This window comes from Gavia stellata, chromosome 27 (genome assembly GCF_030936135.1).
Source record: "Gavia stellata isolate bGavSte3 chromosome 27, bGavSte3.hap2, whole genome shotgun sequence".
NCBI classification, from domain to species: Eukaryota; Metazoa; Chordata; class Aves; order Gaviiformes; family Gaviidae; genus Gavia; species Gavia stellata.
The window spans coordinates 9,148,348-9,161,921 of record NC_082620.1 but is presented as its reverse complement, the minus strand read 5'-3'; the positions used below and the strand labels follow the sequence as shown (position 1 = coordinate 9,161,921).

General features: G+C 55.2%; 1 protein-coding gene across 1 annotated transcript in view; it reads left to right on the top strand.

The window, feature by feature from the left end:
• CHD5 (chromodomain helicase DNA binding protein 5) overlaps window positions 1-10,575 on the top strand; it is a 31,945-nt gene extending 21,370 nt beyond the window's left edge. Inside the window, exons 21-42 of the mRNA XM_059829817.1 lie at window positions 67-184; window positions 689-813; window positions 1,679-1,910; window positions 2,001-2,126; window positions 2,262-2,434; window positions 3,170-3,344; window positions 3,825-3,917; window positions 4,399-4,487; window positions 4,686-4,819; window positions 5,222-5,366; window positions 5,553-5,712; window positions 5,877-5,956; window positions 6,079-6,212; window positions 6,770-6,888; window positions 7,291-7,428; window positions 7,683-7,791; window positions 7,996-8,128; window positions 8,666-8,861; window positions 9,205-9,368; window positions 9,462-9,576; window positions 9,698-9,748; window positions 10,077-10,575. Of these exons, the coding sequence (XP_059685800.1) occupies window positions 67-184; window positions 689-813; window positions 1,679-1,910; window positions 2,001-2,126; window positions 2,262-2,434; window positions 3,170-3,344; window positions 3,825-3,917; window positions 4,399-4,487; window positions 4,686-4,819; window positions 5,222-5,366; window positions 5,553-5,712; window positions 5,877-5,956; window positions 6,079-6,212; window positions 6,770-6,888; window positions 7,291-7,428; window positions 7,683-7,791; window positions 7,996-8,128; window positions 8,666-8,861; window positions 9,205-9,368; window positions 9,462-9,576; window positions 9,698-9,705 (2,766 nt within the window). The 3' untranslated portion in view covers window positions 9,706-9,748; window positions 10,077-10,575. The remainder of the gene's footprint in view (window positions 1-66; window positions 185-688; window positions 814-1,678; window positions 1,911-2,000; window positions 2,127-2,261; window positions 2,435-3,169; window positions 3,345-3,824; window positions 3,918-4,398; window positions 4,488-4,685; window positions 4,820-5,221; window positions 5,367-5,552; window positions 5,713-5,876; window positions 5,957-6,078; window positions 6,213-6,769; window positions 6,889-7,290; window positions 7,429-7,682; window positions 7,792-7,995; window positions 8,129-8,665; window positions 8,862-9,204; window positions 9,369-9,461; window positions 9,577-9,697; window positions 9,749-10,076) is intronic.
• The last annotated feature ends 2,999 nt before the right edge of the window (window positions 10,576-13,574 follow it).

The window sequence follows — 13,574 nt, the reverse complement described above, 5'->3', positions numbered from 1 at the left end:
ACGCGGGGGCAGGCGGGGAGCCAGGCCGTGCAGAGCCGCTCACGGCAGGGTCGCCTTGTCCTGCAGATGACAAAGATGCTGGATTTGCTGGAGGATTTCCTGGAGTATGAAGGCTACAAGTATGAGCGGATAGACGGGGGCATCACCGGCGGCCTGCGCCAGGAGGCCATAGACAGGTTTAACGGTACTCGCGTTCCTGCCTTGCCGAGGAGAGGGCGCGGGGTGGATTTGCAGCACGCAGCCAGCAGCGGGGCCGGCTGGCTGTGCCCGAGAGTCCCTGCTCGCCTGAAGGCCAGGCGGCATCGGTTGTGCCGTGCTGGCAGATCCAGCTTCCTCAGGCACAGTGCGGGCTGCTTGTACCGTGTCGTTAAGCCCTTGAATTGTGTCCCACAATGAACTCGTGAGTGTGCCAACGGCAGGCTGCTTAGTTTGAGGGACTCCGGCATTTCCCTTTGAGGCCTCAATACATGCCAGAGCTTCCCCTTCGGCTCTGGAGCTGCATTTTCTCCAGTAACTGGTTCCCAGGGAACAATGTATTTTCACTCCTTGCCTTCTCTGCCTGTTTGCTTGTTGGCTTAGACCGACGGTTCCCGCTGTTTTATCCCTAAAGCGCAGTACTGCACCTTTCTGTGTAAGCAGCGCTGCTTTCTGTCTTACCGTTTGCCACCTGTGGGTTTGTCTTTCTCAGCTCCTGGTGCTCAGCAGTTCTGCTTTCTCCTCTCTACCCGCGCCGGTGGTCTGGGCATAAACCTTGCTACGGCTGACACAGTCATTATTTATGATTCTGACTGGAATCCCCACAATGACATCCAGGTTTCTGACTTTTCCTTTTCCTTCCCATATAGTAAGTACCTCTGTGACTCTGCCCTCTGTTTGCACACCCTGCACAGGGAAGTTGGTCTCTCCTCTCAAGGGCTGCCGACACTTTCTGCTGCGTTTGTGGGGCGCATTTCTGCTCAGCAGCCCCCTTCCCGCATCCTCTGGCCTCGCCCTGGCCTGTGTGCGGCACGGCAGAGACCTGGAATGTAAAACTGTCTCTCTTCTGCTGGCTTCTCGCTTTCTCCTGCTGCTTGTTTGCAACCAGGTGCCCCCTCCTTTTTTGGGGAGCTTCCACTTGTGTTTCCAAAAGCCCGGGGCAGACCCTAGCTAAGGACTGTCCACCAATGGGAAATGGCAGTTGGAGTGGGCGAGCAGCCAATGCCTCTGAAAGTAATGGAAAAGTGAAGAGAAATGCGTGTCCCTCCCGTGCTCCCTGGCTGGGAGAAGGTCCTCTCCAAAGCTACATCCACTGTTGCCATCCGTTTGTGCCAGTGTTTGCTTTGCCCTGGGTCCTAGGCAAGAGGATGTGCTGGTGCAGGGCGGTGAAGGAGCAGTGCGGGCCTGGTGAATCTGCAGCCAGAGGGTTCCTGGGAGGAGCGTGTCCTCGCTGCCTGCCTTCAGACCCTTCAGTTAGGGGCCTACATGGGGAGGCTGGCTTGCCTGCAGTCAGTGGAGGGGGCCAGCGCGTTCAGGTTGGCTCTGAGGAGCCCCTCTCATTCCACTGCCCCACAGCAGCCTGAACGATGAGTTCAGCCTTGACCTCGTGCTGCCTTTGTGCAGCCTGGAGGGGTGAGAGACTCTGACCCCTTGGCTGGCACGGCACGGAGCTGTCCTCGACAGCTTCATTTTCTGCCCACAGGCATTCAGCAGAGCTCACCGCATTGGGCAGAACAAGAAGGTGATGATCTACCGCTTTGTGACCAGAGCCTCTGTGGAAGAGCGCATCACCCAGGTGGCCAAAAGGAAGATGATGCTCACTCACCTGGTGGTCCGCCCGGGGCTCGGCTCCAAGTCGGGCTCCATGACCAAGCAAGAGCTGGACGACATCCTCAAGTTTGGGACAGAAGAGCTCTTCAAGGATGATGTGGAAGGTGAGATTGGGAAGGCTCTTGGGATGCTCTGCATGAGGCAGGGCCCTGTCTGAGGTGCTGGGGCGCATTCTCCTCTTCCTACGCCTGCAGGCATGGTGTCTCAGGGACAGCGGATCGCCATGCCGGATGCTGTCACCCCTTTCTCTGACACACTGTCAACCAAAGGGGGTACCGTGACTCCCGGCATGAAAAAAAAGCACGGCGGCACCCCACCAGGTGTGTAGCCCACCTTGTTGGGGCGACCCATCCCCTTCTCTGGCCCTGCAGCCAACCTGAGCTCCCCTGGCTCTGGGAGCGGGCTGTCTTTGGCAGGATGATTTGCACTTCAGTTCCTTTCTCTTTGCTCTCCAGGTGACAATAAGGACGTGGATGACAGCAGTGTGATCCACTACGACGACGCTGCCATCTCTAAGCTTCTGGACCGAAACCAGGATGCGACTGATGACACAGAGCTGCAGAATATGAACGAGTATCTCAGCTCCTTTAAAGTGGCCCAGTATGTTGTGAGAGAAGAGGATGGTGTGGTAATGTGATTAGTATCATGTCTTACAATCGCACCTCTTTGTACGTCCCTCTGTTTGTGTTTCTTCCCTTCCCCTTCCTATTCTTGTGGGTGTTTCGGTGCGGCACAGGACTCCTCCCTGCTCTCTGTCTATGACTGTTGTAGATTGTTCCAGACCTGGGGGTCCCAGGGCTGACTGGACCGGCTGCAGGCAGAGGAAGCACAGTTGTTTTTGTCCTGTGCAGCCCACGGTGCAAGCCGGACTCTGTCCCTGTTGCACAGGACCTCATTTCGATCAAAGCATCCGTAGGCACCTTCTCCTGTCCTTCTGAAGGCCCTTCCACTGCAGACTGGGAACGGGCATGGTGCTGCTTATGTACTGCGCTGCTGTCATTTGTTTTCCCAGTAGCTGACTGACTTCTTTCCTTCATCTGTTGATGAAGCCGATAGTAGGTTGCTGTTCTGGGAGGTCTCTGCAGATCCGTAGTTTTTTCCTCAATGTGAGCGCGGGCACTGCAGGGCGGGATGGATGGCAGTGTTCGGAAGAGCTTTTTCTGGGTGGGAGATTGTCTCGGCCCTTTGACAACCTTGCACCGAGGTCAGTACATTTGGGCAAAGACCCAGGAGACAAATTCTAGCCAGTGGCTCGGTGCCCTTCTTCCCTCTCTCCCTGGAGTGCGTTAGAGGACAGGCAGTGGGGCGATGCGGGCAGGTCTGTGGCTGCCCGATCTCAAGCCTCTTGTGTCTTGCTTTGCAGGAGGAGGTGGAACGTGAGATCATCAAGCAAGAGGAGAATGTGGACCCGGACTACTGGGAGAAGCTGCTGCGGCACCACTATGAGCAGCAACAGGAAGATCTGGCCAGGAACTTGGGGAAAGGGAAGAGAATCCGCAAGCAGGTCAACTACAACGATGCCTCGCAGGAGGACCAAGGTACGGCTGCGGCTGCTCGGCTCCTGGCCGGGCTCGGGGTGGGCAGCAGGCCCTGCGGGCTGGCTCTGAAAAGCTGCGCAGACAGGTTCCCTGATGGACATACTGCCGGCGGCGTGGTTTGCTTGGCGTTTCTCTGTAGTTCGGTAGACCGCGTGACTCTGTACTTCCCAGATTCCTAAACTTTCCAGGATAGAAATTCTTCAAAGACTTTTCTTTTTATTTTTGGTCTGTAAACTTTGTTTTTGCTGGAAGAATTTTGGAAAAAATGTGTCTGTGGGAAAATACTTCAAATCAGAATACTGATTTTGGAAAACCCAAGAATGTGATTTCCTGCTTCTTGTTGTGTCCTCCTTTCTCGCTGCCTGGTGGTGGATGCCCATTGCAGCTGCAGGCAGACTCTCGCCTGTCCTGCATGTCCCTCCCAGGCAGGGTCCCACTGCTCGGGTGCTCTTCTAACCTGGCCTCCCTTGCGGTCTGCAGAGTGGCAGGACGAGCTCTCTGACAACCAGTCGGAGTACTCCATCGGCTCCGAGGACGAGGATGAAGACTTTGAAGAGAGGCCAGAAGGTCAGAGTGAGTTAATGCGTTTGATACTCCTTGGGATTTTGCTCTGCGGGAAGCCCCTGGCACTCAGGTGCAACAGAAATGTCTGGGTTGGAGGGACTGGCATGCTTTTGGGCTTCCATTCAGGGGGAGGTATATCCCCACTTGCCTGCCAGGTGAGGAGATTTCCAGAGCAGGGAAGGCACCCTGCCATTTCCTTCAGTGGCTGCTGCAGGACCTTGCTCTGGTCCTTGCGGTGGAAGGATGGGGACCGCAGGAGGAGCAGGCATGGTACCCCCTCACCTGGTAAGGGCAAAAGAGTGCCCTGGCTCGGGGAGGCCAGCGGCACGGGTGGAAGGGACTCTGCAGCCTGGGCTGCTGCTCTGCCCGGGTTCTGCTTCCGTCGGGAGGGAGTGCAGGAAGGTTGGGGCACAGAGCCATCCGCATGAACACTTCAGCCATCCTCCCTCGCTGGCTGGGCCCATCCATCACTGAGGCTGCTTGACTCTAGGTGGCAGAAGACAATCCCGGAGACAGCTGAAGAGTGACCGGGACAAGCCTCTCCCTCCTTTGCTGGCAAGAGTTGGGGGGAATATAGAGGTGAGTGTCAGCCTCAGCCAGAGCACGACTGGTGCAGTTGTGCCAGGGCTGCCCTGGGCTCACGGGCTGGGTTACTCCGTGCCGAGTCACTAGCGCGTTAGTCCTGGTCCAGCACGCCTGTAACAGCCGTCAGGCTCCAAGATGCCACATGCTTCCGAGGCTGCGTTGTGATCCCAGCCACACCTCTGCTCCCTGCAGGTTCTCGGCTTCAACGCCCGCCAGCGCAAGGCTTTCCTGAACGCTATCATGCGCTGGGGCATGCCGCCCCAGGATGCCTTCAACTCTCACTGGCTGGTCCGGGATCTGCGAGGGAAGAGTGAGAAGGAGTTCAGGTACTGGGGGTCCCGGGCAGGCAGGCCGAGGTCTGTCCTGGGCTCTGGTTGATCGCGGCAAGCACTTAGCTCACAGATTCGGGACCAACTGATCACCCTGTTGTCTTGCCATGTCACCGTCTCTGCCGGGCTCCCCAGGGCAAGGCAGAGGCTGTGCTGTGACAAAGCCAGCTGGGCAGCAGTAGCCCAAGTGCCTGCACACCCCGACCAAGGTTTCTTTTTGGGGAGGCAATGCCTGTTTCATTTGAGGGGGCTGCTATCATTCTCTTTATGATAGGCTATATCTTAGCTTGGATGTGAGACTCTACCCTCACTCGTGGGTGAAAGCAGATGGTGTGGGTGCTTGGCTTAGCACGGAGTCCGTGGGCCAAGCTGGACTGAGGTCTGGCTTCCCTTCCGCAGGGCGTACGTCTCTCTCTTCATGAGACATTTGTGTGAACCTGGGGCAGACGGTGCTGAAACCTTTGCGGACGGTGTTCCCCGGGAAGGGCTGTCACGGCAGCACGTGCTGACTCGCATAGGAGTTATGTCACTAGTAAGGAAGAAGGTGGGTGAGTAAAATTTTAAAGGTGCCATTTCGGGTATGTTCTGGAGGCTTGGGGGTTTCGTTGGCTGCTGAATGCCTCTCGCCAGGGATCCCCTACTAAATCTCCCAGGCTCAGTGCACATCCATTTTTGACTGGGCTGGAAACGTCTCTGCTGTGTTTGACTTGATGGTGTGCATCTGCCCCAGGTCCAGGAGTTTGAGCATGTCAACGGGAAGTACAGCACCCCAGATCTGATTCTTGAGGGCCCGGAGAGCAAGAAGTCCAGCGAGATTGTGTCTTCAGATCCCAACACGCCTGTCCCGGACAGCCCAGCACATATGCACATGGGAGCTGTGGCCCTTGCAGGTAGTTGTGCCTACGGGCTTCCAGGGGATCGTGGCTTTGGTCTGGCTCGGGAAGGGAGGTGGGCCAAGACACCAGAAGGTCTTGCAGGTGTCTGCCTACCCTGGCAGTGTGTGCGGCCCTCCGGGGCCCCTGTCAATAGCTTCCTTGCTTCGCTGTTGCTACAGACAAAACAGAAATGCAGCTTGGGTTCCAGGAGGAAAAGGACCAAGTGGAGCAGAAGTCCAGAAAGGTGTCTGACAGCCAGGTAGGGTGGCTTCTTTTGGCATCTCCTCCGGGAGGCCTTCTTGAGGCCTGCCTGGAAACTCGGAGCGCTCCCTGAGGAAGGGGCAAGGCTGGACTGATCTGGTGTGGGCGCTTTACATTAAGGTGCCTGCGAATGCCGAGAAGGTGGAAAGTGAAGAGCACCCAGAAAGCTGTGACAGCAAGGAGAAACCGAGGGAAGAGAAGCAAGAGGAGAGTGAAAAGGCTGAGCCTTCTCCTGAGCCCCTGGTGAGAGGTGAGTGTCGGTGGCTCGGACGAACGCGATCCCCACGCACAGGTTCCCCTCTCGGCTGCGGCTGGGACTTCTGTGGGGCTGTGGCACTCAGCAGTGACATCAATTTGCACTGGAGAAGTTCTGTAGCTGAAGTTGTGTGGAGACCATGGCATGCATCCTACCAGCCTCACGTGCACTGGTGCCTCCTGACGGGCGGGCTTTCCCTCTGGTGGGAGGCTCCCGCACTTGCATCTTGCTTGAGTCTTTCTTGTCTCCAAATCACAGTGGGAAACCTGTTGCAAGGTTCTGTAGCAATTCCTGAAAAAACAACAATTCCAGGTTGTAGATTATGAGAAGTGCTCATTTTGGGTGGCCTTTTCTGTTCCTAGCAATACGTTCCTCCAGATGCCTCAAGGAAGAGGGAAAACTAAATAAGTTTTCTTGATAAAATGCAGAAGAATATTCTGTTTGAAGTCTTTTGAATGCCTTGAACGTACAAACAATATAATCACTTTACTCTAAAAGGGAAAGTCTATGCAGACAATAAGTTGTTGTTCCCTGAAGAATGTTTTGCATGTCAAGCTTTTCTCATGTCCCGTTACCTTCTGCAGATGAAGGGATTCAAGAGAAAGAGAAGCCTTTGGAGAAGCTGGAGTTGAACAGCAGCCCAGGGAAAGGGGAGGACAAAGAAGTCAAACCAGGTGAGGTGCAAGGAGGCTTTGGGACAAGAAGTGGTGTGAAGGGTCTCCAAAGCAAGGCAGGTGCCTGGCGCAGAGGCAAGGGAGCGTGTCTGCGGGGTGATGGCGAGGACAGCTGTCAGCACCCACAGCAGCTGGTGCTTGTCGTCTTGTGATGCTCGGGAGCCACGAGTGGGAGCAAGACCCTGTTACAGCAGGCGCTGCCTGTGCTTGCCATGCAAACAGTAGGACCTGCTGGAAGAGGCAGATGGTTGGCTGCCGTGGGGCAGAGAGCAGGCTGGTGGCTTTTCCAACAGTGACTTTAGTGGGGAGTTCCTCCGGCAGCTGATGGGGCAAGGATGACAGCGGTCAGTCTTTTGGCAGAGTATGGTTAGGCAGGTGCAATTTCTTGTGTTTGCCAAGCAGAGGACGCCAAGGTGGAGGAGAAGGAGCAAAGTGAGGCTCAGCAAAATGGTGACAAAGAGGAAGAGGAGGAAGGAAAGAAGGATGACAGAAACGTGAACTTCCGATTCATGTTCAACATTGCTGACGGTGGCTTTACAGGTAAGAGCAAGAGATAAGGCATCAGCCGCTCCTGCAGAGCTTCTGCCCAGAAGCTCTGAAGCCATGCAAGTAATGCAAACCACGTGAAAAGGCTGCAGATGGGATGGTGCTTCAGCCTCGCAGCAGGGTGTCTCTGTTTTGCACTGTGCCCGTGGCCGCCCAGGAAATGTCATCGCTCGCCCTGCCTGATGCATTGTGCCATGTCCCCGGCAGCCCTGCTGCCTGACTGGGCTGTCTTGCTTCTGCTTCCTCAGAGCTGCACACGCTGTGGCAGAACGAGGAAAGGGCTGCCATCTCCTCCGGCAAGATCTATGACATCTGGCACCGCCGACACGACTACTGGCTGTTGGCAGGAATTGTCACGTACCCTTTGACTTGGTGGGAGCATGCCTCCTGCCGTTGGCTGGCGGGGAGGTGGCGAGGCGAGGGAGGCCTCTGCAGGGCATGGGAGCTGGGGTGATGGTGCGGTGATGAGCAGGGAGGGGGTTTGGCAACGCGGTGTCGCTGCAGGGCGGTGGGCATGCCATTGGCTGGCTGGTTCTTCCCTTGACGCTCCCTCCACACCAGTCATGGCTATGCCCGCTGGCAGGACATCCAGAACGACCCGCGCTATGTGATCCTGAATGAGCCGTTCAAGTCAGAGATACACAAGGGGAACTACCTCGAGATGAAGAACAAGTTCCTTGCCCGGCGGTTCAAGGTGAGTTGCATGTCCAGGGCTGGTGAGTTCTTACCGGCGGGGGGGAGCAGAGCAGCACCCCAAAGCCGGGGGAAAACCCGCCAGCGCCTTCTGGGAGCGCAGCAGGGAGTGGTTGTGTGCTTTGCAAGGGGCTTGTGGTCGCCAGAGGAGAGCAGGCACCCAGCAGCCAGGGCTTGATCCCGGGGAGCTTGCAGGCTCTGCAGCATGGTGCATGGGACCAGGCTGGCTGTCCTGGGCTCCTCTCTGCGAGTGGGCTGGGCTGGGTGCTCTGCCCGCTCCTGGCGTGTGCGATGCTGTGGAAATGCTGCCCACATCACTTTCTGGGACGCTCAGCATGTGAATGGGTGTTTGGGATAAGAAAACATAAGGGCTAAGCCTATTCCCCCAGGAGCTTTTTGGGGTGAGGCCAGTGGGGTGCACGGCAGGGCAGAGGCTCTGCTGGCACAAACTGTGTGGGCAGCTGGAGTCTGCGGAGCGGTACTGGTTTACGCTGGTGCGGGGTCTGGTCCTGAATCCTTCCCCTCTTGTACCTCCCAGTTGCTGGAGCAGGCCCTGGTGATCGAGGAGCAGCTGCGGAGGGCTGCGTACCTTAACATGACCCAAGACCCCAGTCACCCGGCCATGGCATTGAACGCCCGTCTGGCTGAAGTGGAGTGCCTTGCCGAGAGCCACCAGCATCTCTCCAAAGAGTCCCTGGCTGGGAATAAGCCCGCAAATGCTGTCCTGCACAAGGGTGTGTGCCCGCAGATGTGGGGGCAGGAGCCTGCCCCAGGGCGCCGGGAAGGGTTTGCTGCCCTGACTGTGGGGAAATCCAGCTGGGAGGTTGTCCTTGTATCACGTTCCCTCGGCCAGGAGCTGCCTGCTCCTCCCCAGCTCACTTTGCCAGTGAGGGCACCAGCAAGCGGCATGCCGCTGCTGCAGCTGGCGGTGGCGGGGCCCACAGTGCTCTTTGCCATCGGCTCCTGGCTGCTGGAGCTCACCAGTCCCCGGGGCTGGGACGCCAGGGGTGCTCCCATGTCTGCCAGGGGTCTGGCAGGCGTCCCCCCAGCCTGAGCACCCCCGTGCTCTGCTTGCAGTGCTGAACCAGCTCGAGGAACTGCTGAGCGACATGAAGGCCGACGTGACGCGCCTGCCCTCCATGCTGTCCCGTATCCCGCCCGTGGCCGCCCGGCTGCAGATGTCCGAGCGGAGCATCCTCAGCCGCCTGGCCACCCGCGGGGGGGACCCCGCTGTCCAGCAGGTCAGCGGGGACGAGGATGGAGCTCCTCGCTGGGGGGTGGCAGTGGGGCTGGGGCTGCATGTCAGCGGCCTTTCTCCCTCCTTACCTCTCCAGGGCTCCTTCGGCTCCTCCCAGATCTACAACAACAACTTCGGGCCAAACTTCCGAGGTCCCGGGCCGGGCGGGATTGTCAACTACAGTCAGATGCCTTTGGGACCATACGTGACCGGTAGGTAGGGGTTTCGAGTGGTCGCTCCTGGGCAGAGAAATTCAGGGGGTGGATTTGAATGGGCCAGGAGCATCGCCAAAGGACGGTGGGTAAGCAGGGTGTTTCCTCTCTCTCATGACAGATATTTAGCTGTTCCCACGGTTTTCCTCTGCAGCTCCCGTTTCCAGCTGAGGTAGGGCTGCGCTCACTGCTCTCCGTGTTTCGTTCGCGGGGGCCTCGTGAGAACACGCATGCAGACATGCGAGGGGGCCGTACAAGGGCTCCGCTCTGGGCTGCTTCCCCAAGTGCCGGTGTCTGGATGCGGCCTCTGGCTCGAGCAACTGCAGCGAGTACCAGTGTGAGGCAGGAGCAGGGGCAGGATCTTTCCCAAAGCCCTTGGGCCGGATGCCCGAGCTGGCTGCCTCTGCCCGGGGGGGGATCGGCATGCTCCCCCTGCCCCTCGTTTGGCGTGGGGAAGGTCTGAAGCCTGACTGACGGACAGCTGTCCCCTCTCCTTGCAGCAGACCCCGGGGGCTGCTCCCTGGCCCCCCAGCCGAAAGCTGCCCTGTCGCTGGAGGAAGGGCAGGGGAAGCGCAGTGGCGTTGCCTGCGTGGAAGACAAGCTGCTGCTGGCGCTGCCAGGTTCTCCCGCTCCCGCTTCAAGTGTGCTTCAACCGACGCGACCCCCCGCCGTCGCCGGAGCGGCTGGGATGGGGGTTTCATTTCCGTGTACATTTTTTGCACTTTCTTATTGAAGACTTGAAGAGTTTGTCTGAGCAAGGTGGGCTGAGCTGAGAAGGGAGGTAGAGTCATGGTGTTTGTGTCTGGTTTTATTGGCACGTGCGGGTGTGAGGGGAAGCCCTGCTTCCTGGCTGGCGGCTCCAGGGCACCCGTCCGGGGCCGAGCTGGCTCCCGCTCCCGAGCTTCCCTGTAAGGTCCATTTCTACGTCCTCGTGGTGTTTGAGCAAGTGCATGCGTGCTGCCAGCCCCACTGCTGCAGCCTGCCTGCCCAGCCCTGGTGGGAGCGTCAGCGTGTGCCAGCGCTGCCGCGGGGAGCCCCAGCCCTGTCCCGGCAGCGGGGTCGTGGCAAGGCTGGGGCTCCCCGTGTGCCGGGCTTGGGGCACGCGGGTGGAGGTGACGCAGGTGGGAGGGAGGGGACAGCCGGAGCTGGGACGGTGGTGGCCTCTCGCCGGAGGCTGACGGCAGCTGTAAGCAAGCCCCCGCATTCACGTCGTACTCCGTGTGTCCCGGTTTCTGTTCTCTGTGTTTTAATAAATCCTTTCGGAAGGATGCAGCGGGAGCCTGGTGGGGGCAAGCGGCTGGGGGGGGTGAGGGCAGGGGTCCCGCCGCGGGGGGTGGAGGCGGCTGCGCTGGCGGTGACTGGGTGGCCCCAAGGGGGTCCCGGCTGCAGTCACAGCGCCCGCGCCATCCTGCGCACACAGGTGTGCACACACACACGCATGCACACGCAGATGCAGGGTCCCTGCCCGGCCGGCGGCCGAGGAGCTGCCCCCTCCCAGCCCAGCAGCCCCCGGCTCCCCCCTGCTCCTCCTGCACACGCACGCGCACCCACACGGGCAGACATAAATGTGTGTGTGTATGTTGGTATTTGTTGTAATTTTTATATGGGTGCATATGCACATACATAGATGTATGTATATACATATATATAGATGTGTATATATCTAGGTATACACATCTGTAGATACACATAGAATTGTAATTTTTAGAGAGGTGTGTGCATATAGATCTTTACCTATTTATATCTATGTATGCTTATATATTGATCTTAGGTATAGCTAAAGGTAGAGATACTTAGGTACAGTTATATCTATGCAGTTGTGTGTATATATACACATACATCTGTATATTTTTATAGGCATGTGTATATAATGCATTTGTAGCTTTAATCCATGTGTGTTCATGGATATATGCTTATGTAAATCTATAAGTAAATATATAGGGGTGTGTGTATGGATATAGGCACAGATATGGGTAGATAGGCATAGATGTATATATGTAAGTATAGATCTGTGTTTACATAGGTATATACACACATATATGTGTCTGTGTGTATATATACACATAAAAATATATTTGTAATGTATATATGTATATATACACACACACACATATGTAGCTATAGCTATATCTGTATCTCTATATGGCTATATAGGTATATAGATCTGTGTGTGTATATACACACACGTGTATTTGTAATTTTTATATATTTATATATAAGTGTAGACATAGATACAGATAAAAGCGTATAGCTACACATATGTAGTATACCTATGTGTGTATACACAGATACACACATATATATTTGTAATTTTATACATATATGAGTATATGTATGTTTATATGTGCCTACAAACATCTATGTAGTTCTATATCTATAAATAATGTAGTTCTATATCTATAAATAGATATACACATATAGATAAAGGTCTGTAGGTTAGATGCCAATAAATCGACATATCTAAAGGGGGTGTGTATGTGTGTACGCAGACTCCCCCACAAACACACCGAGAGATTCGTGACATGTCTGGTGTGGGGTTTGTGAGAGACTCTGTGTGTGCGTGTACACGTACACCCCCCATCTATAGAGACACGCGTGCACACACATTTACGGTAGTTCTATCTACATATACAGTGGATAAACACACACATATATATGTGTCTATGCATAGAGCTACAGTTTTGTATGTAAATGTGTAACTTTTATATTTATGTGTGTGTGTATTTATGTATGTGGACATAGATATATATATAGGTATTGGCAAAGATGTGTGTATTTCTACACAGAGAGAGCATACGCAGAGATATATATAGAGATATATCTATAGCTATATCTAAATTACAAATATGTATATGGCCATGTATATATAGGCAGATGTTTATACATATAGGTATAGATATGAGTATATAGTTATAGAGCTAGGTATTGCTATAGATAGATCTGTATATACACATATAGCTGTATATACACACATTTATGTATATATCTATTTGTAATTTTCATATATGTGTGCATATACATACATACAAATATATATGTAGCTATATCAATATATTTACGTGGATATGTACACATCTATATACCTACGTATAACTATATAGATATATATGTCTGTATATATACAAATGCACATGTCTACATTTGTGTGTTTGTATACATATTATATATGTAATTTTCATAGATGTGTGCACATATAGCTACATACATACATCTAGATATATAAATAGGTATTGATATCTGTAAAAAGATTGGTATAACTATAGGGATATAGGTAGAGAATGATCTACATCTGTATACACAGCTGTAGATGTATGTGTGTATGTATATAAACTTGTAGTTTATATATGTGTGTGCATATATAGATGCATTTGTATGTAAATGTAGCTAAAGGTACTTGTAGATACAGTGTTATATCTACACAGCTGCCTGTAGATATGCATATAGATGTACGCACACAGGTGTACAAAATGTGCACATACACATATATCCATACGTGTCTATGTGTGCACACACACGCTCACGCACTGGCCTTCACCCCCCCTCACCCCCCCATACCCCAGCTGAGCCCAGCGCCCTGCTTGGCCCAGGCGGGGGCACCCCGGGCTCCCTCGGCGGGCAGCTGTGGCCCTGGGGGGCTGCCCCCCACCCACAGGGGTACCCCCTCCCCACCCCATCCCCCTGCCCCGCCGCCCCCTTCCCCCCTCCCGGGAGCGGGTGCTCCTGTGGGACTGCAGCCCCCATGGTGCCGGTGCCAGGCTGGCACCGCCGCAAGGCAGGCAGGGCAGAGGCGAGGGGCCGGGGCGCAGGCTGGGGAACAGCTTCGTGTTGTCGGTCTTGTGGGCGTACAGCACCCGCTCGCGCCCCCACACCCGCCCCCACGCCCACCGCCTCCAGCAACGCGGGGGGGGCGGGAGCGACGCATGCAACAGGTCCCCATGCCGCGCTGGCGGCACCCGCAGCGGCTTTGGCTGCGGGCAGGGTGGCTGGGCAGCTTGGGG